General features: G+C 47.0%; 1 protein-coding gene across 1 annotated transcript in view; it reads right to left on the bottom strand.

The window, feature by feature from the left end:
- The window catches only part of col4a2 (collagen, type IV, alpha 2), a 99,456-nt gene that overhangs the window by 61,376 nt on the left and 12,844 nt on the right, over positions 1–25,236 (bottom strand). Inside the window, exon 4 of the mRNA XM_056289853.1 lies at positions 5,116–5,196. Within this exon, the coding sequence (XP_056145828.1) occupies positions 5,116–5,196 (81 nt within the window). The remainder of the gene's footprint in view (positions 1–5,115; positions 5,197–25,236) is intronic.

Raw genomic sequence — 25,236 nt, 5'->3', positions numbered from 1 at the left:
GTAAAACGCTGAAAACAAACTGTGGTGACTACCACATGATGCCAAATCCACCAAAAACGGAGGAGATTAAGGATAACCACTTTAAGGTGCATTTCCACCAGATTTGTTTAAGCAAATATAACTCGTACTGTGTCCTGTGTGTCATATGGCCATACTTCAACAACCACCAGGAAAAATGAACTGGTCTAGACAAAGAAATGGCTGATCATGTGACTAAATTCTATTCACGTTTAATTTTTGGTTCGTCAAACGTGTGTCCGTTGCTATTTATCACGTTCCTTCAAATTGGATGAAAAGCTTCATCCATCTCAGGCGAGCATAACATCTTTGAAGCAAATTTGGGGGAATTCACTTGACATTTGCTGTTTGTCAAGTCTTTTTTCTTCGAAACGACAAACTTCACATGGAAACACTCGAGTGGAGATGCGAGTTTCCACCATCTCCCGTCTCTTTGTCTCTAGGTCCTAATCTCCCTCCATGTCACAGTTGCAGGATGGGGGGGGGGGGATAGTGAGGTCATCCCAATCCCCTCTAGAAAATTCCAGTCCTGTGGAATTTCTCCCTGCGACACCCCCAGGGGCCCCCCCTCCTTCTTATTTCTGAGAAGGGAGAGAGGGGAAGACTCCCGGCACAAAGGGGAGCATTGATCTGCTGGACAAGTTTTCTGCTGAGGTGGTTTGTGTTCCAGCCCTCACGCTGGCCCGGCCTTTCATGGTTTAGTGACCAAGCGGCGTTCCTCTTTTTACCGTCGTACCTCGCTCCCTTGGGCCTGAGCGTCTCCTCTATTTATCTGACCAGGGTCGACTGATTTCATAGATTTATCAGAATGGGGTTTATTCAAAGGTGTGTTCCTCGTGTTGGCGTAGTATGGCCTTGTGAAATACTTCGGCCAACCTGTGTGGAGCATTCGTTCATCTGTTGCTCTGCTTTATGACTTTGTTTTATTGACTCAATCTGAGAAACGCGACACGTTGAACATTTAAAAGAATAATGAGCCCTCTGGATGTGTGCTTGTGGGAAGCGTGATGTTTTTCTGAGCAACTTCGAGCGCAGTCTTGCCAGGGGTGTGGGTGGTAATGGCTGGAGACTCAGCCTGCCAAATCTCTTCCCTCCCCCCCGCCCCCAACCCCCCAAACATAAACCCATGAAATTAACATCTTAACTTTCTCCAAAACAATCCACATCATTTACTCCCTCTCTCTCTGACTCCATCTCCTTTAAGCTTACTATCTCACCCAGTCTCTCTAAAACGGCTGTCTGTGTCACGTTTTCATCCCTGAGATCTTTGGGAAAACACAAAAGGCCACGGTTGTGTTTTTCTCCTCTGTTCGGCTGTAGTCTGAAAACTTATGTCCTTACAGGGAGACTTCGCATCCACTCCCCCTCTGAATCATAATCCCTTTACCGTATCTTCCTCTGGTATCCACACTGATATTATTTTAACGTGATCTTCAAAAAATGTTCTCTGTGGGGGAACGTCTGGGTAGCGTAGCGGTCTATTCCGTTGCCTACCAACACGGGGATCGTCAGTTCGAATCCCTGTGTTACCTCTGGCTTGGTCGGGCATCCGTACGGAGACGGTTGGTTTTGTCTGCGGGTGGGAAGCCGGATGTGGGTATGTGTCCTGGTCGCTACACTAGCGCCTCCTCTGATGGGTCGGGGCACCTGTTCGGGGGGAGGGGGAACTGGGGGGAATAGCGTGATCCTTCCACGTGTTACGTCCCCCCTGGTGAAACTCCTCACTGTCAGGTGAAAAGAAGCGGCTGGCGACTCCACATGTATCGGAGGAGGCATGTGGTAGTTTGCAGCCCTCCCCGGATCAGCAGAGGGAGTGGAGCAGCAACCAGGACAGCTCGGAAGAGTGGGGGAATTGGCCAGATACAGTTGGGGAGAAAAGGGGGGGAAATAAATAAATAAAATGTTCTCTGTGGCGTCCTGGTGGCTTAGCCATTTAAGTGCCAGGCTTGATCATATTGGTTGGTTCGAATCCCGCCACAGGTCCTTTGCTACATGTCTTCCCTAACTCCCTTCGTGTACATCTTGTGTCCTGACTAGTAAATGCTATAATGCCAAAAACATAGCTTCTTCTGGGGTCACAGAAGCATTGTATTGCCACGCTCCTTACTGTGGGTTTGGTGTAATGTTAGCGATCTACACGCTACAGCTTGCTTTACCATCTACTGTACTCATCATAACTCTTGTCCGTCACACTGTATAAAAAGCATCACATGGGTGTAGCCCGGCGGGCGGGTATTGGTCGGGTGTGCCGATTGACCTACCCCAAAAACAAAGGCTCCAAAAAGTCTAACTAAAGTTTATTCAATTAAACCAAGCGGCAGTTACCTTAGGAAAAAATAAGCTCATAATCACTACCGCATGATGGTTCTGAAATATCAATTATTGGAGATCATCTGACTACAAGTTTCAGTGTACTATAAAGTGCATTTGTAGTCATAGCAGGGCAAAGACTGGCTTGCATAAAATACGCTGTGCTTGGAATAACACGGTCCACTTTTTTTGGGGGGGGGGGCTTTTAGTAGGCTGACTACAACCTGGCATTATCTAAGAGGCTTGCGATGGATGAACCCCTACATCTAAATCTATACAAATCTGCATGAAACAGCCACGCCCACGAACCACTGTGAGGCCAGGAGACAAAACCACGAAGGCACTCAACACCCCCAAGGCCGCCACTGACCCGTAAAACAACCGTCACCCAGTCGCCGCAGCTGTGTTAAGTCTCGGCCAATCTAGACAGCTGTGAAAGATGAGCTCAGTGTGATGGACCTTTTCAGCGGAGTTTTCTAATCACCACGCTTCCCCTCTGGGACAGGTCTGGATGGAAAGCGGAGGGACCTTCGATAAGAAAGGCAGAAAGATGGATGACACCTGGGGGAATCCATCTTGGTTTCCACTGTACACCCCCCCTCCAAATAAAAATCCATCCAATGTGTAGTGTATTGAGTGGCGAAATCCCAAGATTTGAGGATTTGGACCAACTGACAACAGCCATAGGCTGTGGGAAATCTGAGTGGAAATATGTAAGCAACTAGTTTGAGGGACGACAACAACTGGCAGACAAACATCATGAATTTATGATGCATGGCTCTTCAGCGAATAGAAACTCATCTTTTATAAACAAGTGTAAAAGTCAAGTTGTTTCGCTGGATGGAAAACCCATTCTATTGTACATCTTAAGCATTCCAGATGCGTCAAGGAAAAGAAAGATAAGCCATAGGGAGGGGTGATGGGGGCTGCGGATGTAGTCACTTCTTTTTGTTGTTGTTTTTCAAAACAAAGCCCAAATCCTGCCAAGGTTTCCCTGCACCAATAACCAACACATCTTCACGGCCTTGCCACTGTCATTATCACGTTTTCACCAGTCAAGATCCTTCCTCACTTATCTGGCCGAGAGAGAGAGAGAGAGAGAGAGCAGTTTCTTGTGACCCTGTTGACCGTCTCTGTGCCATTGCATCCCTCAGATGTGGAATGTGGAATGTACTTCCTCTTGCCCTCCTCTACCACTTATGGGGTCTTCCTGTATCCCAAGCAATCGTGTAGGTCAAAGGTCAGACATACTGTAAAGTTGATCCATTGAATTCTCAACACATGCGAGTTGGCATGCGATTCCCTGACAATTTCTTTCTTCACCTCTGTTTTTTTTAAGAACTCCCCCTGTACACTGTTTTTTCTATAAGAAACTATAAGAGTTTTAAAGGGTTTTCTCTCCTTGCAGTCAATAACTGCTTTGGGAAACTCCGAATTAGAGGAAAGGTTTTCACTGTAGACGTCCACAGAATTAATAAGAGACTTTATAATAAAAAAAAAATTTTTTTTTTACCAATTAGCTCATTTTCCAAGCCGTCCCGGTCGCTGCCCCACCCCCTACGTGTGGAATCGCCAGCCGCTTCTTTTCACCTGACAGTGAGGAGTTTTGCCAGGGGGACGTAGCATGTGGGAGGATCACACTACTTCCCCTAGTCCCCCCCCCGCCGGACAGGCACCCTGGCTGACCAGGACACATACCCGCATCCGGCTTCCCGCCCGCAGACACGGCCAATTGTGTGTGTAGGGACGCCCGACCAAGCCGGAGGTCTATAGTAACTTTATCCATAGGGGTTTCATTGAAGAATCATGAAACAAAAATCTGAATGACTGTCTGGATTTACCAGCTCTGCTAACTGACTACTTCATCACGAGGAACCACATCCCCCTGGTCTTTCACACCAAACCCATTACCTCATTAAAAGGCTGATGTTTAGTCTATCTCTTACCGCCTGCTTTCACAACATCAGCACTGCGTCCTTTTCTTCCCTTTTTGTTGATTTTCCCTCTCCCTAATGGGACTCCCACACTCTTGAGACACCCTCCAAGATGACCTCTTCATTCATAGAGGTTAATGGTGTGAATTACACCACATGCGCTATCACAATGTGTGATAAGCTATGTGTAACTCCTCTGGGAGAAGAGAGACTAGGTCCCGTTTGCTTTAAGCTACTGAGGCCATGTCCACACTAATCCAGAGAACATTGGGAAAACGCGTGTTGAAATCAGGTGAAAAGTTTTCCGCCCACACTCGGGCTTTCAGATCATTTTCAAGAAGTTTGCAGCCCACACCGAAATGACGAAAACAACAGAAAGACGCTTAAGTTGTTTGTATTGTGCATATGCAGCCCACTTCAGCCAGCAGCATTACCCCATTCCCAGCAAGCGGCTTTTGCCATTGCGGTTTCCAAAGAGCTCAGTTTCCCCTGTCCACACCACAACACCAGGCTGGCATTTTTAAATGGATCCACTTTGGAAAAGTTTTCAAATGATACATTTTCATTGGCTGAAAACATCTGTTTAGTGTGGACGGAAGGCTAAAATGGAGATGTCCCAAGTATTTCTCACGGATTAATCCCCGTGCGGGACTTGCCAGTGAACTGCATGTATCCTACACTTCACACAAGTGTGTTGCATTGTTGTGATGCTTTCATTTCTCCAGGATAGCCCACAGAAGGCTTATCTTGATACACCACATTAACAGCTATGCAGAACGGGAGACACGTGACAGAGGTTCAGAGAGAGAGAGAGAGAGAGAGAGAGAGAGAGAGGTTCATGGATGGGACTTACCCTGGCGCCCTTCTCCGGGAAACATTTACAGCCTCCACTGCAGTCTCTTCCCCCACATGGGCCACTGTGTTTCTTCCCGCCCTGCCATAAAGAACACAGATGATGGTCAAATTGGAGTTGGGTAACAGTAGCCCAAGGTATCCAGTATATAGCCGAGAATGCACATAAACGCCACCATAACAATTAGTTCTTACGGGGCCCGTCACATGTTAATACATGTGAGAACGGTGTCCACGTGATTGGCGCGACTGTATTTTGCTCGTCTCACTCTCCATGCAGTCATATGGGACGGAGCTTATGGGAAATAGTTGTGTGCTGCAGGTGTGACAGGTTGTGGATTTGTACTGTGAGGTTTACAAAGTCATTTGTTGGTTATGTCTGTGGTTTCTATTGCCTCAGTGTGGGTGACTGACTGTCAGTGTGCTTTCTGATCTGTTGTGTCTGGTGCGGATGTTTTGGATGTGGTTCAGATTACTCATAAGGGACATCCAGGCACAGTGGACAACCATGTGTCCGTGACACGTGTATTCCATTCTTCAGGGCCGTGGGGTCTGGCCCCCGACATGGAGAATGTGTCTGGGAGAAAATTCCACAAAAAAGACCTGCCATTAAGACATTAGAGCTGCATACGATAAAAAACCACCACATCACCACTACCACCACCAAGGGCCCCCAACTGGGTTAGACAGGACAAAAACATGTGGCTCATGGCCAGAGGTCACTGTGGACAAGATGTGTTCAAAGAAAAGAGAAACACAAACAGGATTTTGCAGCTCACAGGTCGGTGGTGTCAAGATGCTGATAGATGTCTTGGACAAGCTAGTCCTGGGACGTGTGAAAGATGAAATAGAGGACACTACAGAGTAGTTCTGTTTTTCTGGTGGGTCAAATAAATACCAAATCACAATGCAAAGGCCTGTTTGAAATCACCATATCATTGTCATTACTACATCTTTGACTCACTACAGCCATAGAGACGATTCCTTCTGTCTGAAGACCTGACATGACTGTGGACATAATAGTAAGTGCTGGAGAGACATGGCAGACAAGTATTAACACTCATCACTGCAAAACAGATGCGATTTAAAACAGCATCTTTGCTTGCATGTATAACTGGAACACATCAATGATCCAAATGTCCTTTAAATAGCACTACAGTTTTAAACACTGACTCTTAAGACCCTTGAGCAGTTGACCTCAACCATTTCATTTCATTGCATGACTGAAGACAAAGCATTTGAATGGTCTGAAAAGTTCCCTTGAGTCCCCTCCCCCTCCCATGGAACCAGAGAATGAATAGTAATGATAGGAAAAAATACACGGAGCATTTAACTCCCAAGTGTCCCCAGTTTGAAAAGACTTTTCACTGACTATAACGTTGCTTGTTTGAGTGGCGCCTTGAGTTTACAGACAATTAAAAAGAGGCTCCATCTTGGCGCTTTATCTCATGGGGTCATGATCCTGTGCCTGCCTACATCTCCCACCTACAAGTCCATACCATAGCTTGCATCGACAGCAGATGCCTCAATGCCCCCCCCAGTCTGCCCCACACATAGAAAAAAAAGAATCATTCAAAACGGCTAATTTATGTCCACAATGGCAACTAAGTGGCGGCTAAATAATCAGAATAATTCTCCTTCATCATTCAGACACGAGATTCCAACAGCCTGAACTGACAAAGACCACATTGAGAGTTTCCTCGCACACAAAGACCCTCTTTTACTCGTGAGACCATGTCCTTTAATGATCTTCTATCGCCATGTCTCAAAAGAGCCTCTTCACTCCATTATGGAGCAGTCATAGTTGAATTCTCCCCTTAACTCTGTCAGTGGATCTGAGGGGATGCCTTTCAAATTGCTGCTTCATGTATCTGAGACACGGCATGATGTGACGTAATGGGGTTTGTTCAGACAACACACCACGGCGGTAAACTCATTCCACTCGTAACTATCTGTAATCTCCATCCCTTGCGCTTAAATTATGATGTACCTCGGAATTTACTGAAAGGGCATTCCTTTTGTACAGCGTACAACTCGCTTAACTTAAAAATCCAGTCCAACAATTTTGATTCAGCCAGACAAGTATTTTTGTGGAATATTACATTTGGAAGTGTATTTTTTTTTCAGTTTCAGAAGTATCATTTGATTTGTTATAACCGTTTTAGTGTCCCCTTTCTGAACACTGCCAATTCTCAGGAGTTTGAGGGGACATAGCCCTGAGTTCACAAGACTACTGATAGCTAGCTAGTTAGCTAACTAACTTGCATGATGTTGCTAGGCAACTATTTACAAACAGACAGGTGACGACAATTCACTTACTGTCCAATCAAATCAATGTATAAAATGATGCAGTTTATTTCTAGACGCATATTTTTTTTCCTCCTGAAACCGTTTAAACTATGTTAAAAACCGGTGGATTTTTGTCTCAGAGGTCTTTTAGTCACATTTTCATCACAGCAACAGTTCTGAAATTCTGGATAACTTTACATCAACAAACCCTCTGATTGAGTCCGCGGTGGTGTAGCGGTCTAAGCATCGGCTTTGTGTCGATGCAGTTGCCCACTGGGGACCGGGGTTCGCGTCCCGGTCTCGTCAGATCCGACTATGGCCGGACTCGATGAAGCAGCAATAATTGGCAATGCTGTCTTCGGTAGGGGGGCGGAGTTGGCTTGTGTTTGTCACATGAATGCGTCTCTATGTGTGTCAGAAAAAGCAGTGGTTCGGCCTGGATTCGCCTTGTCACGAAAGTAGGGAGGCGTCTCCTTCCAGACTGCCGGCCGGGGAGACGCAGTTGGCAAATGCATGCAATACGAGGGTGGGCGTTTGAACTAAAATAGGGATCAATTGGCCACTAAATTGGGAGAAATCAGAAATCAATTTAGAAGAACAAACCCTCTGATAAAAACATAAGATTGGACCGGATCTTAAACTCTCAGGGAAAATAAGACAAATGGAAACAGGAGATCGCGTCAGATGACAATCCCGACAGAGATGCGAGGGAGGAGGTGTTGCGTGACCCCGCTTGACACAAAAGTGGAATTTCAAAACCCGGACAATAGGCTGTGTCACCTCCGGAGGGACACACAAAGGACGGATCTCCATTCCCCCAAAAGGCCGTCACGTGGTGTTTGGCCATGCAAAATCCATTAGAGTTAACGGTTTACAGACTTAAAATAGTTGATGACTGATTTAGCTGGAGACAATGGGATTCTGTTACAGTATCCTGTTTCCCCCGCCCACCTTCACAACAACCCACTCTTTCCAAAATCACCTTTCCATGCATGGTGTACAACACTAATTTTAATATTGTCAAGGAAGCACCTTGTGTTTCTATGTGCATTAGCGCCTTCGGCTACCTGTATGTGACGGTGTCTGTACTTGCAAAAACAAGCTTCAACGATGTTTCCATCATGTCAGGAAAATGAAGCTACAGCAAGTTGAAAATGAAGTTGATCCTATCAAATTGTATCATGCTACCAAGTGTTTGGTGAATTGATGAGGTTTCAAGCACTAGACTGCTAGCAAAATATTTAAAGCTACAGTCATGCAAAGCTACGAGGCTAGGACTGGACAGTATTGATGGTTAAAACGGAATATCGGAAATGTGATGATATTTTGGGGATGATTTTTGGTGGTTTACACACAAGAAAAATGGGATAAATGATCATTAGTAATGTGGATACGATGACCAAGCAGGGCGAGACGTTCATTGTTAGTCTCGCTCAACCAAAACAGTCGAATAAGTTCAGAAGTTTGTTCCACTTTACTGTAATGCAGCTTTAAGACCACGACACATCTAGTTTAATATCACAATGTCGACATCACAGTATATCGATATATTTGGCCTAGCTTTATCAGACATCAGCATGCACACATGAGCACTAACACATTTTCATCAAATATAACACTGGTCAGGAATCGCTCTGATAGTTTAAAAGTGAATTTGAAGCCTTAACAAGCTTTAATAACATAACAGTGCCTTTATGCTACGATTTAATTTTGTGCCTTGTGATGACTGAGCTAGAGAGTACCTGAAGCTACAATGACGAACCAGAGAAGGTTGAATCAGTGACTACGTTTACATGCACAGTTAAGTCGAGCTACCGTTATAGCTTGATTAGGCCATGTAATTGGACTACCGTCGTTGTCCCAGTATACAGGAACCGGGGAAGAATCGATTTATTGACGGAAGTATGTCCCACCCCGGTACAGTAAGTGGCGATATGTCCCCTTTCAGCTGGTAGCTACTGGTTGAAAGACCGCCGCGAGGACTATGGCTCATGCGCAGAATGCGTAGGCCAGTACGGGGCCGATTGACGCGTATACATGCCAGAGTAAATCGATCCCCAGCTGCATTATCTAAGTGTGTTAGTCCGACTTCGAGAAATTCGATTTAGTACGATTTCACTCGGACTAACATGTTTACATGTATTTTAAAAAGTCCAGTTTTAGTCGGACTAACACAATAAATCGACTTTTTCTAACATCATGCAAACATAATCAGTTCATGTGGACACAACATTTATTGAGAGAAACGTTTATCACTCGTCTAAGTGACCTCTTCAGTCTAAACTGACTGCAGATGTCCCCACCCTTATAAACAATACAGTGGCATAACGACCGAAAGCAATGACCAGTTTCATTTGCAAATATGGGCGTGACCATTAACTAGAGTTACAATGACCTTGTGTTCTATTCACAGAGGATTGGGGAATGGTTGCAATCACAGCATTGTAAGATGTTGACAGGTGTACTCTTAGCCCCCCCCCCCGCCCAGGGATGGTCGTCCCCTCTTCACATAGATGGCCTCTTTTGACTCCCCATTCAAACCAGTGTTCCCCCCTATCAAGGATGTGCACATCCTCATCCCTGAAAGATTGGCCACTGGCCTGTAGATGGGTGTAGACTGTGGAGTCCTGGCCTGATGCATTAGCTCTCCTGTGTTGTGCTCCTGTGAACTACCATCCCTGAACTTGGGGGGGGGGGCTAAGAGTACATCTGTCGCCATCTTACAATGATGTGATTGCAACCATTCCCAAATCCTCTGTGAATAGTACACATGGCCATTGAAGCTCTAGTTAATGGTCATGCCCATATTTGCATATGAAACCGATCGTCGGTTTCGGTCGTTATGCAGCTGTATTGTTTATAAGGGGGGGGGGATACCTGCAGTCAGCTGAGACTGAAGAGGTCACTTAGATGAGTGATGAAACCTATCTGTCAATAAACACTGTCCACATGAACTGATTCAACCCTCTCTGATTTTCTTAGCTGGATTATTGAGCATGCACCAAGACACTACACAATAATGGAGTTTTACAAATGCAAACAAATGTCCTTGCAAGAAATGCAGACAGTAGGCAGCGGTGAGCTTGAAGAAGTGAAGTCACTGTGGCACACAGGCAGATGTAGCAGACCAAACTCATAGAAGACATTTACCAACAGAGTACAAAATCAAAAACTGCAGGATCAACCATGCTGTTTTGTTCAGAGGTTGGTAAAGGTCTATAAGATTTCATTTTAAATGGCTCGCTGGGATTTTGAGTGTTCGAACGTCACTTCAATCTTCAGCATCACCACGGGTGTCAGGAAGTTAAACAAAAATGTCAATCTTCAGGACCGTAACGAAGCTTTTTCATTTCCTCTCCAGACAATTTCTGGGTCGTCACTTCCTTGGGATTAGCACCGAAGAGTTGGGTGCACAAAGTGTTCTCCAGCTGTGACACAGACCAGACCAGACCAGGGCAAGACTTAAACCAAATAGTTGCTAACATGCTGGACCAGGTGATGGACCAGACCAGACCACCCAGCAGGGCTGAAGATTTGGCTTGCAGACAACAATCTGAGCAAAAATAAATAAATAAATAAACCTGAGACCTCTATAGGCTCAAGGGCTCACTGCCCAACTCCCAGTCTCAACACTGAGTGCTAGACCACACTCAACAGTGCAGGCCTGTAATGCGAGGAAATTAAGAGGCGGGAGATTCACTGCTAGTGTGTCTGCAGGTGAGCGTTGCTTTCCACTGAAGACATAAACAGAGCCGATGTCATTCTGCAATACTCGTTTCCATGTAAGAAAAACAGTCCGTACGCGTACTGTAAACGCCACAGAGATCGTCGGAGGTGGAAGAACAATTCTTCCCGTTTACTGTGGGAAAGTGGCGTTTATAGTGTGACACTCCAGGGCAGTTCCTGGGAAACAGTCTACTACACCGATTCATCTTTGGTTGCTGGTTTACAATAAAGCCCTCTGGCGCTGATCGTCTTTCATGCCGTATGAAGTACATTTCGGTGGTCTGGGGGAGAGCCACTGTGGTCTGTGTTGCACTGATGGTTTACGGTATGTACGCACACACAAACATGCACACACACATATGCAAACACATAGGCATGCTATCATCACAGCTAAAACGCCCACGTGCGGTCCACAAACACACATCCAAATTACAACCAGGTGAAGTGAAACTACATTCCAGTCATATTCAGACCCACTGACATATCTGTGCGCTGCCGTCAGCACGACAACAAAGGTATCGAACACTCTTCTCCCCAAAACGTGAGAGTTTCCCAGACAGTGTTGACCGCTGCCCCATAAAAAGATCAGAACGGCAGAGGCAAGACTGAACGCATCTGAGCAACAGGCCCCTTGTTTCATTCTGACATGCACACACACGTGTGTGTGTGTGTGCACTCTTATGTAGCTCACACATGTGAATGTGTTTATGGCTGTTTGTACATCTAACTGTCTAACAATGCTTGCCCGCATGAATAGCAGCAGTGATGGAAAATGTATCCTGATCATGTTGTGTGTGTGTGTGTTTGTGTGTGTGTGTGTAGAGATAAGTGTGTGTGTGCGTGTGTGTGTGTGCGCGTGCGCGCAGAGGGGTGTGTGTGTGTGTGTATAGAAAGATGTGTGTTTGTGCGTGTGTGTGTAGAGATAAGTATGTGTGTGTGTGTATAGAGAGATGTATGTGTGTGTTTGTGCGTGTGTGTAGGGATGTGTGTGTGTGTTTGTGCGTGTGTGTAGGGATGTGTGTAGAGATAAGTGTGTGTCTGTGCGTATGTGTAGAGATATGTGTGTGTGTGTGTGTGTGTGTGTAGAGAAGTATGTATATGTGTGTGTGTAGGGATGTGTATAGAGATGTGCATGTGTGTGTGTAGAGATGCATGTGTGTGTGTGTAAAGACGTGTGTGTGTGCATGTGTGTAGGGATGTGTGTGTGTATGTGTGTAGGGATGTGTGTGTGTTTGTGTAAAGACGTGTGTGTGTAGAGATGTGCGTGTGTTTGTGTAAAGACGTGTGTGTGTGTGTGTGTGTGTGTAGGGATGTGTGTGTGTATGTGTGTAGGGATGTGTGTGTGTGTGTGTGTGTAGAGATGTGCGTGTGTGTGTGTAAAGACGTGTGTGTGTGTGTGTGCGTGTGTAGATGTGTGAGTGAAAGAGGTGAGGTGTGTGTATGTGGCTAGGTGGTCTTGACAGAAGGGCCGGCGTGGTTAAATTAAGCCTCTCTTAATGAGACATGCTTTTTGTGTGTAGCCTCCCCGTTCTTTATGGCTGCGCTGGAGCCCGACTCCCATCCGCACCCAACTCCTCCAACATGAATGAAGTAAATCACTCTGGGGAAACAACACACATTACCCCCCCCCCCGCCTCCCCCTGCTCTCTCTGACACAAGAAACACACAATCACCACCGTACTGTCATTAAGAGACAGACATGTATTTCTTTAATGGTGCTGGGAGTCTGGGGGGGGTGCTCACTATCTAGCTTTTATACAATATGAGTCTTTAGATTGTGGATTTATGTGTCTAAAGGTGATGTAGTGCTCGAGACATCACAGTATTTCTTGGCCTTTAGCTTTCTGAATAAACACAATTTCCTTTTCTGGCGTGGCTGGAAATTTAGTCTTTAAAAAAATTATATATATATATATATATCATCATCATGACATTATCAGAGCGAGCATCCAGCCGCGCTCTGAGCCGTCGCTGGTTTGTGTGGTCTACTTGTGGTCTGCTTGACTCACCACGGTTGTAATTTATCTAGTTAATATACACGGAAGGCTCGGGTTTACGCCAGACCACATCCCACAGCTTCCTTGAAAATGTCAGATCTAGCAAAGATCAGCACGGGGACCTCGGGCACGACGGTGAGACGATGATGAGCCCGCAAGATAAGACCGACGTCACACACGGAAAGATAACAACAAGAGTCGCTTCGGAGAGACTGATACAGACAGAGAAGGCCGAACTTGAGGGGGACAGACGCATGCCTCAGAACAGAACGGGAACTTTGTCGTTCTGTTAGGGAGTGATTGCGGAGATCTTAAAAAGAAGACTCCGGTATTTTTTTTTTTTTGGTCTTTTTTAAGCTGAGCCCTGTTTTCCTACCATTAGGGGTCAAACCCAGCGATGGACAGCACAATGTTTTAAATCGATTCAGTGTTGAGCAAGCTAGCATTAGCCGACTGCTACGCACCAAGCTACAATGTACCCCTTCACCAAATAACGTCCAATAAAACAGCTTTTTTGTATGGATTTCCCCCCCTTTTTCTCCCCAATTGTACTTGTCTAATTACCCCACTCTTCCGAGCTGTCCCGGTAGCTGTTTCACCCCCTCTGCCGATCCGGGCAGGGCTGCAGACTACCACATGCCTCCTCCGATACATGTGGAGTCGCCAGCCGCTTCTTTTCACCTGACAGTGAGGAGTTTCGCCAGGGGGACGTAGCACGTGGGCGGATCAAGCTATTCCCCCCCAGTTTCCCCTCCCCCCTGAACAGGCGCCCCGACCGGCCAGAGGAGGCGCTAGTGCAGCAACCAGGACACACACCCACATCCGGCTTCCCCACCCGCAGAGCGCAGACACGGCCAAATGTGTCTGTAGGGACGCCCGACCAAGCCGGAGGTAACACGGGGATTCGAACCGTGTTGGTTGGCTATGCTACCCGGACGCCCTCAAAAGAGCTCTTTTTTTGGCACCAGTAGACTCAGATTGTTATGAGAAGTGTCTGCAGACACTTTAGACAATCCCTGCACAGTCGGTCATTACAGTGACAGACCTTTTTTTACATTTTCTGTACTATGTTTCTCTCCATCTCTGTTGCACTTCCACTTTTATCTTCCCGCAGCATTTTACTCCCTGCAGGATTACAGAGCAAGACTTCTGCCCTAGGTTAGAGATGGGCTGATATCTATATAATGCCTTGATTAATATTGTGGCTAAGGCTTTTTACACTCCTCTCATAACATTCTGAGCCCGTTAGGGCCAAGAGAAAAACTATTTTGGCAGACATTATTTGGTGAGGACTTACACTGCAGGTGGCGCATAGGAGTCCACTGACACTGTCTTGCTCAGCATTGAATTAATTCAAAAGATCCTGCTGCCCATCGCTTGCTTTTAATCCAAACAACGGGGCTTTGGTTAAAAAACGCTGGAGTTTTTCCATTAAGGCTTTTGCCTCTAGCGGAAGAGTCAGTCAACACCATAACCCAAACCCTCAGCATCATGGGAGCGTTCGGAGTCCTTCAGAGGAGTCGAGAACTACTGATAATGAGCACAATGATCACATTATAGGTCGGGAAAATAATAGGAGTTATCATTTCCAGGTGGTTCAAACCATCTTCAGTGTCACAAACAACTCCCTCCTTTACACACACACACACACACACACACACACACACACACACACAGACAGAGGAAGAGTATGTGTGGGGGAGAGAGAGCGGGAGAGAGACCATGACGTTGACACAAGGCTGCACATTCCACATATCTCCAGGCAAATCACTCACTAGACATCCCATAATCCCATCAGCTCATTAATTTGTCTCCAACTATTAACATTACTTAGAAGGGTTTATGGAGAGCAGACCTAAGGCGGCTTTCTTCTTCCTCGAAACGTTTTAGAGAGGGGCTCAACGAAACGAAGAATGATGTAATCCAAACGAATTAAATGGATCTCCCCTTTCCTTGGGTAATTTGCCTCACTGACCACTCGTGTTTGGTTTGCAGATCCCAGATAAACCTGCATGAGACCGGGAAGGCGGGAGTTAAACACCCAAGTATTTGCAGATGTCAACCCTTGATGTCACCAGCAGCTCTTCCGACAGCCATCCCCCCTCCCTCTAAAGGTGATGGGTACGACAGATCGCCTCCGCGAGACTGCGTCTCAGTTTACGCACATGAAACAACCGAGTGGGGCGTAAACGGTGTTTGTGTTCGGCTCCCCAACGCTCCAGAGATCAAATGAAGCCACATCAGAGACTGTCGTGGGTCAGGATCGCTGCTTGATCTTGGATAGGTGGTGACACCATCCTTACCCCATCTCTAAGTCACCCCGTCGGGGAGGACGACGTTGAGGAAATTGAGCAGAGGGGGTGTCAGTTATGGCTGTTTTCAAGGGCCGAGTCAAGGGGTCGGTAACCAGATCCTCCTCCATGAGGACACATGGCTGAACAGAGCGGTGGCAGTGACCGTTGCCCGGCTTCAGTTGGGACCCGACCTTTGTCCTCGCTGTCTTTGACTGCTGTCCGGGGGATTTCCGGATGCGAAGCACCTCATGAACCTGAACTAACTCACTCACTCACAAACTGGTCTCAAGTTTAAATGTCGGCCTACTGTCTGTCCAAACGTTTTGGTCACTGCCGTCAAGGGACGGCTGTGACCAAAACGTTTGGGATTGAGGGCATCTAAAAATGTATCCTGTTGTATGACATCAGAGATTTGTTTTTTTATTTGATGGCTGGTGCTAAAAAAAATTTTTTTTGGGGGGGGGGCGCAATTTACCTTGGTGCAGCACACCTGACAGCTGCTTTAATGTCCACACAGTCACAGAGTTAGTAAGAAGGCCAATGTAGCCTATAGATTTTATCAGGGTTCGTAGATGGTGGATGATTGACAGTCGAGACGAGGCGCCGTGGTGGGTGTGAACATGATTGACAGCCACGAGAACTGTCCAATCACATTGGATAAAAAAACATTAAAATGATACCAATTCACTGCCAATAAAAGTGAGCGTGTTTGGGGCGCACAGAACTGTGCCCCCTGGAAAATCTGAAGGAACCAATCAGACAGCAGCCTCAGGTCACCTGCTCGCCACAAGTTTGAGGGCTTACATAAGGTGTCATTTGGCCGGCGCCCCTCACGCAGGAAGTACATGTATTCAGACAGAAATCAACCAAACACCATTTGGACCAATATTTAATAGCTGCTGACCGGCGCTCACAGACTGAAAAACACTTTTATTTCATAATTATTACACAACTAAATGATATTTAACATGTTTAAGTAGATTTTCATCGCTTGATACTTGAAGGGGGCGGCGCCCCAGTACCCTGTACTGGCCTGCCGCCACTGCAAGATACTGATGTAGGCAGAGAGCAGCACTAAGGCTGTTACAACGTGCAGCAGGTTAGCAGCAGAGATGCAGGTTGTGGTATGCGGCTCGGGGAGAAGAGCCACCTGTCTCAAGCGTGCGCTCTTATTGAGACGGACTGACGAGAAAGTTTACAATCTGTGTGAGTGTGTGTGTGTGTGAAAGACAGAGACATACAGAGAGAGAGAGAGACAGAGAGCATATATCAACACATTGATTTCACAAGGTTACAGCTGCACCTCTTCTCACTAATGACGTAGTAAAAGACCTCAGCTAACGGAGGAGGCATGAACTTGCTGAGGCTAAAACACCAGTTGCCAAACATCTGGCAGCTTTCACCACTGAACTACAGGAAGAATTACTGTATGTGTGTGACACACACACACACACACACACACACACACACACACACACACACACACACACACACACACACACACACACACACACACACACACGTTCATATGTATATTGTGTATATATGTAACATGTCTTGGAGCAAATCTGCCTCTTCTCTTGGTGTCGGAGGGGTACAGTACTGGACGTGTACTATTCCCCACGCCACGTGAAAACCATCAACGTGTTGGATTTATGGTCAGCGTTAAAGAATCTCGACAACCCTGCCACCCAGAGACGGCGACGGCTGAGCCATGTCCCGCTAATGAAGTTTGGCATCCGCAGGCCGTCCTACATGTTGTAGTTCAAGTCCTGTTAACTGCCCATGACCAGTTCATGACTGACCGGGCTCTACGTGGCTCCGGGGAACTGAGGCCCAAGTCAAGGATTTGTGATTTGACAAAAGAATATATTGTGTGCGTCTGTGTGAGCGAGAGATGAAGTCCTTGAAAGATATCTTGAATGTCATGAAAAGTGTACTCTGACCGGATCAGCACAAACACTATAACGTAACGCGTTCCGAGTCCCTGTCGAGGTGGCAGGCCTGACGCTTGACTGACGGCTCAGAATTTCTGTCGCCGAGACAAACTCCAAACCGACTGCTCTCCGGGGTCGTGCGCTTCTGGGGCGTTTTGCTCTCGGACGGTAAGATGCTTATTTTCCTGCTGATTTCTCTCCATTGTCGTCAGCCTCGCAGTGCAGTGGCCCACACGAGGGGCCGACACAAAAGACCCCGCAGACCCAACGGCTGGTACTCTCATACGACCCAGACTATAAAGGGATAGACTGAGGGTGCGCTTGTTCTGCTGCATAAAAGAGCGAAGAAATATGTCTGAATGACCCCTATGACTGCACAGGCTGTGTGTGGCAGCGGCGGTTGTGTGCGTGTGTGTGTGTGTGTGTGTGTGTGTGTGTGTGTGTGAGGGGTGGGTACATGAAACCATAAACCTGTGTAGGTGAGTATACACCCCCCCACCCTTCCACACACACACACACACACTGTTGTCATTAGTCTGGGTGACTCACATGAGGGCAGTGGGGGCAACTAACCATTCGGATGTGAACATAATAGACACCCATGCATGGTGTCACACACACACACACACACTAAAATACTTGTACAAGTCGGTAGGAAATCTCAGCCAGAGGAAACACACAAACGTGATCGCACGTGTTTGCTCTTTCCCTTCACCAACAAGTTTGGTCTTTTGTTAAAAAGCAAATCCTCTTTTTACTTCGCACACCTTGAACGCACCGTTCGATTCCCAGCTCATTTTGTCCGGTCTTCCATCTTTTCACACAACTGACACAAACTCGACAAGACCCCGAACAGCCTGAAAAGTAGGGCAGCGTGTCAGACGGGGGCGTTTGTATTTCCAGCTCCGGCTTGGCCTTCCGGCGATAGTTTAATATAGAATAGCACAAAATGATCAGATACGGGAGTAAAACAAACACATGTGCAAGCAGGGACACGGACAAACACACTCGCAGTTGTACACACCAACACGCAGGCGCAGACGCGCACTCTCTGCACAATTTTGAGAGCAAAACCGTCAAATAAAAGGGTGTTTGTGTTGGCGTTGGTTCGATTTCAGAGGGGTATCTTGATGAAGCATTTCATCTTCCATAAAAGGCCTCCGTTTTGGTGATGAGTGAAAGTCTCCTGACTCACTCCTTATTGGGGGCGATGTTGCTCGGCCGCTACGGCGCTTCTACTCGCCCGATATCGAGCTGGTCTACACACCCTCGCTTCTGTTCGGCTAAATCGGCTTCCTGCCTCGCCTCTGTCCACTTCCCACGGGACAGGGAATATGCTGCTGTCTAGACCAGATGTGCACTTGTGGTCCAACACTAACACACACACACACACACACACACACACACACACAAACATACCATGAAAAATGGGTGACAGGAGTATGGGTGACTGTACAGAGGCATAAGGGACAATTAGAGAGAAATTACCACAAATGAGAGATTATCTTTCATTGCCCTTGTTTTTACCTCCCCCTCCTTCTCGACCGTTGCGGTGGAGAGAGGCCGGTATGCGAACCGCCATGAGACCGGACCAAGAAATGAAAGACTTCCCATATTCACATGCACGGATGGAGCGGGCGTGGAACGCACGCCACACGGTATTGTGAGAGGAAGAGACGGAAGCAGAGACGCCCTTGGAAGAAGAAGTATCCTCTGGTGAACTTTCAGCATACCTCCCTCTACGCTTTTATTCTACTCTTGTCGTCCTTCACAAGTTAGACTTGAGACCAGCAATGCACTTAGACTTGTTGAATAGTTTAAGCACTTAGGTAAGTCTTATAGTCAGAACAAAATCAAATCACCAATATTTTCTTAACTTTATTTTATTTATCATGCATTTTGCGTTGCCTCTTTATACTGAAGTAAATCTGGCTATAGAAGGAAGAGTTCAGTTATTTCCATATTTCTCTTTTTTAAAAGAGCTTTCCCCCAGTTCAGCTTCTCTCACGCGATCTTATTTTTCTGATACTCATGATGTCATTACACACACCTATCTACATACAGCAACTTATGAAACCCCGCCCACCATCCCCCCACCCCCCCCTCTTCTCTCCAATTGTACCTGGCCAGTTACCCCACTCTTCCGAGTCGTCCCGGTCGCTGCTCCGCCCCCTCTGCCAATCCAGGGAGGGCTGCAGACTACCACGTGCCTCCTCCGATACATGTGGAGTTGCCAGCCACTTCTTTTCACCTGACAGTGAGGAGTTTCACCAGGGGGGCGTAGCGCATGGGAGGGTCACACTATCCCCCCCCCCCAGTTCCCCCTCCCCCCCAAACAGGCGCCCCGACCGACCGACCAGAGGAGGTGCTAATGTAGCGACTGAGACACATCCCCACACCCGGCTTCCCACCCGCAGACACGGCCAATTGTGTCTGTAGGGACGCCCGACCAAGCCGGAGGTAACACGGGGGTTCAAACTGACGATCCCCATGTTAGTAGGCAACGGAATAGACTGCTATGCCACCCGGATGCCCCCCCGCCGCCCACCATTACCGCCAGACCTCACTTGCATCTGTCACTCCAAGGTCAGCTCATGAATATCAATGAGGACTAGAACACGCCCCCACAACGCTTTAGACCACCGAGAACAGTTATGAAGGTACAAAAACAAGTATAAAGACAAACACTGTTGCTGAATTTTTCTTTATGCCGTTGTTTCATTATGCCATCTTCAAGGTTTTTACACATGAATTACTGATTTTGAGTGTCTCCCCACCCGCCGCCCAATGACTGCTGGGATAGGCTCCGGCATCCCCGCGACCCTGAGAGCAGGATAAGCGGTTAAGATGATGGATGGATGGTCTGACTTTAAGTAAACTTTAAAAATACAGTACTCTTTAAAGTATGCCATTTTTTATAAAGGCAGAGAGGGAGAGGGGGGGGGACGCAGGAAGAGGGACAGTGACATACTGGGAAGGAGAAACAGGAAGAAAAGGAACAAGAAACTATGCAAAGAAAAGGAAAGAAGCAGAGCAGTGTTATGGCTGGAGTATAAACAGAGCTCTGGTTTCTGACCTGGACCTGACACAGCTGGACCCTTCCTCTCTCAGCCAACCTCAGGTCACACACAGACTCAACTCCATTTCCCAGGGGGCCACACATCCAATCAGGACTTCATGCTTGAGTCCAAGCTAAATGGAGCTGGGATTAAGTCCTGCTTGGCCCTTTTTACTGAAGTTTGGTACTAACAAGGTAAACCCCCCCCCCCGCCCACACACACACACACACACACACCCCTCTCTAATCACATGATCAATGACACCCAGACGGAGGGCCCATTCAAAAACAACCCGGACACCTGAGACGCCTGGGAATCGCACGTGTGTGTGTGTGTTTCTGTGTGTTGTAGCTGAACATATTGTTTCAAAATCGATTTCGCAACACACACATGTGCAGCACTCGTGTTGCAAAGGGTGCAATGTCAGGCAGATTCCACCAGCGGTGCCAGGTAACGTCTGTTGCTCGACAGAAGATGAAATCTAGGAAGGTCCGCTTTCGACTACTCGTGAAGAAAAAATATTTTAGCAAATCTGACAAAAAATACAAGAACGTCCTTATTTCCTCCACTAAAATCGCCCCAATCGTGATAAATTCTTTGCAAATGGCGCTTTGAATGTTAAAAGCTGCACATATTTGGTGAAGTGATGTAACTCCTTTTTATTCTTTAATATGGCAAATCAAAAATATCAAAATTTAAATTTTCTTCAATGTTGTTCAGCCCCAGTGTGTATCTGTGCAAGCATGTGTGCATTTTTTCCCCCATAATGACAAAAAGGACAACACAAAGGGAGAAGCTGTTATTGTTTCTTTGCACTGCCGTGAGACGGGAGGGACAGCGAGCGAAAGCTGAATTGGACGGGGGTCATGTTATCATAGTGTGTACATTTAACTTTGTTAGCATTCTTCCCATGACAGGAAATAATTCAATCTAATCAATTAGACCAGAGCAAATCTCCAGCTGCACTCACATCTTACATGGAATGATGTGTGCGTCTTCGGCGAGAGCTGTGAACGGAGGGGCTCCTAGTGGCCTGTCGAAGATGGACGGAGAATGAGGATAACATAGACAGATGATGGAGGGTAGGATAGGGGGGGTGTGCATGCCATCTGTAGGATATGACTACCTCCCGCCTAAACGTCAGAGTATAATTTAGGGTCGTGCGATTATCTCTGGAAAACACACCAATCAACCAATTCCAACATATGACTCCATAAACTGGACCGCTACGGGGCACCTGTTGAACCGGTTCTGAGTATCAACTAACAAAACCCCAGAGTCGATCGTGTGAAAAAAAAGAGGTTGGCATGGTCTTTGTCCAAACACAGCTGAGACAATCCTTCCATCTGAGCTCAGCAAGAAGTTTTAAGATCCAGAAGGAGGAGATGCAGATGACCAGAGACGCACGTGCAGAAGGACAGGAGGAAGGATAGATGGGGTGAGAGCTGATGGGAGCGGGGGAGAGAGAGAGAGAAAAATAGGGCAGATCCTCTGCCAAATCTCGTTCAGAGATGGATGGAGAGAGTGAAAGGAAGGAAGACAAGAGGAAAGGGGGGGGGCGGAGGTGTACAAAGCAGGGCTGAGATGAGGCTATAAAAGGAAGATATAGAGAGCGGTGGCGCGTCAGAGAGATCTGCTGGGAGACTGAATCCTGGGAGAACCGGGAAAGACTGAGGCTTTGGTACTCATTCATGTTAGCCTGATGGGAGCCCTGTGTCTCTTCATAAATCACTGGGAGATGTGGGGGAGTGGGGGAGGGCGGAAGGGGGGGGGTGACCGGGTCTGATATACAGAGACGTTCAGAAGGCCATGTCAGTGAAGTGACTTCCTCGCTTCATTCCAAGTCAAATAAAAATCACTGCTCGCTGGGCTTACTGCGACACAGGGTCTGATCAGTTGCAACGGTCTAAAAACATGAAAACTCAACAAGGCAAAAAAAAAAAAACTTCCTTGAGACACTCCTCTGTAGTCTCCCCTCAGCCTTAAGGCTCGTCATACCAGAAATTGGCCGCGATCGAAATTTGTACGCATGTCTTTGCAGTGCCGGAAGCTTGGAGAACAAAAACACTAACACCGTTAAATCAATGACACATAGTTATACCATCTAGTCCTGCGTCACGACTGACCAAATTCTGAACTACTCCTTTAATGTGTGCAGCTAGGGTTGGGGGAGACTACAGAGGAGTGTCTCAGGGGAGGGGATGAGGACAGCTCAGGTTGGTACGACAAGGCTGGAGTTCAGCTCAACCAGGGGCCGATAACGTCTCGCCTGAGGTAGTTGATGTGCAACCTTTCAAGTACATATTTCCATTTGTGTGTGTGTGAGTGTGTGTGAGACTCTACATATGTGTTTGTGTGGATGTGTGTGTGTGGGCGGGCGGTGGTGGGGGATGTTTGTGTGCACGTGTCCATAGAGATTGACCAGCAGGTTGTCACACATGGCTGGGAATGAAAATGAGGCATGAAAAGTAGTTATCCACGCAGCCAAACCGCTAGTGTCTAAACATTTTGATTCCTTCCATATTGCACTGCCACTTGTGTTGTGTTCTTGTGTCATTAGTCTTCATTGACTGAAACAGGCGATGTACAATGGCTGAAGTGCGTACTGTCTACTTGACGTTATTTCCATGTTTCAAAGGTTAGCAGAGACCCATTCTGTTCACTTAACATCAACTTACATTCATCTAATAGTTAGAAGTGGTGTTTTGGCTGATGTGCCTTGGCAATTTGTAAGATGTGACCAACTCCACAACAACAACAACAAACGAACAGCATATCGTCGACCACCTCATCTAACAACCTTAAGAGACGCACTCACTGTCTGGTTCTGTGACAGCTTCAAGACCCAGTAAGGAATGTAAAGGTCACGTAATAATAATGAAAGGTAACAGCTCATTTTCGAGTAAATGGCACATCTCTGAACAGCTACCGAGAGAAATGTGGATCAAAATGTAATGGACTACATCTTCGAGACCAAACAGCATCCAAGTAAGGTCAAACGGCCCGGTGGCAGACACCCATGAGTGCATCTTGGATAAACCCAGTGTGCTGCCAGACTGCTGGCCATGTGTGGAGGCTTTAAGAGGGATCAGGGCAGAAACCGGTACTACAGAGCACAGCGTGGTGAGACAGCAGTCGGCCAACATGTCACAGCCTTAAAGGAACCTTTGGCAGATGGTTTTGTGCATGTGCAATCAGTGCTGATGGGTAATGTTGTCGATTACAGCAATACAATCCTCACTGTGTACTATACTGTGAAATCGGCGATCTTCTCAGGTCTTTCCCACAGCGCCTACACGTACCAGAATGCATTGCGCGATAGCTTCCGTATCGTCGTCCATCTGCGCTACTTGTCATTTACACCACCGCAAACGTAGTTTAGGCCAGAGAACAAGGACGTGTGTGTGTGTGTGTGTGTGTGTGTGTTTTTAATGGCGTCTTTAAAGTATACCAGCTCCCTAACGCCTCTGGACTCAGGCGCTTCCGATGGCCTCGCAGTCTCACCATCTCACTTCTGACACTAACGTAGCGAAATTCCGGGGGCAGCCGGGACGCGAACCCGGGTCTCCCCTGAATCTCCGGGTCTCCCGCACCACGGGCGACTACGTCAGCCAGCAGAGGCGACGCTTCTGAACCGGCAAGGCAGGCAACTGCTTGGAGCCCCGGGCAGTAGGGGGCCCCCGAGGATTGACAGAATTTACTCCAAAGCAGTGACCGCAACCCCCCCCCCTCCGCCTTAAGCAACCAATGGACGATTTACAATGACATGACATCACAATAGAAAACCTCCCTTGTAGGGGCCCCATGTCATTCGCGTTGCATGTGCACTGCCTGCGTTCTTCGAAAGGGAGTTACTCCCAGCGTCCAGACCAAGATATGTCAAGGAAGGAAAATGAAGAGGAGGTATCCCTCGGGAGCAGAGAAGAAGAGGAGGAAAAAGAGGAGGAGGAAAAAAGAAGAAGCAAAAAATTATATTTAAATATAATTATATTTTTTGTTGGTGTCAGATTATTTATAACGTAATGGTGATGAACACTTGTTGGGGGCCCCTCCTGAGAATTTTTGCCTAGGGCCCCCAACAGACCCTAGCATCGCCACTGTTAACCAGTCGACTAAGGGTCCAACCCATTAGCCAATCGCTAGTGAGTGTGATCGTTACACTACACCCCCTCCTTCGGGAAGGGGGTGTAGTGTAAGTGCGTCCCTGCGCTTCAGCATACCAGCTCCCTCACACTTCTGGGCGCACGCGCTTCAGGGTCACGCCATTCCACTTCTGACACCAATGTAGCGAATTTAGGGGGCAGCCAGGAACCACCATAGCTGGGACGCGAACCTGGGTCGCCCACACCACAGGTGACTACGTTAACCAGCTAACTAAAGGGTCCAACCCATTAGCCAATGGCTAGCGAGTCTACACATCCGTGGTCGCTACAATATGAAAAAAATTTCCAGAAGCATAATAATGCCACCTCTTTTCAAGGGACACAATCCCCAATAGCTTACATTAATTTACATATCCAGTCAATACTGTGATTTACCTCCTAATGTTCAAGTTACTTTAAAGGGGTGAATAAACTATTTCACAAGTAAAAGTGCAAGTAAACAATATTTAGATGGAATTATTCCCCCCACTTCATCCCTGAAGACCAGCAAGATACACTAAAGCCTCCTGTTACACAACATACAGTATATATACATCAGTTCAGACCGCCTGTACTTCTCTGCTATGTGTACACTGGATGGAGTTTACAGGACGACTCGGTAAACATTCACCTTTGGCATAACCAAACTATGGGGGGTCTTTATATAGCTGAGGGCTT

This window comes from Lampris incognitus, chromosome 11 (assembly GCF_029633865.1).
Source record: "Lampris incognitus isolate fLamInc1 chromosome 11, fLamInc1.hap2, whole genome shotgun sequence".
Lineage (NCBI taxonomy): Eukaryota > Metazoa > Chordata > Actinopteri > Lampriformes > Lampridae > Lampris > Lampris incognitus.
Note: the sequence above shows the minus strand (reverse complement) of the source record. Positions and strands in the feature narration are given on the sequence as shown.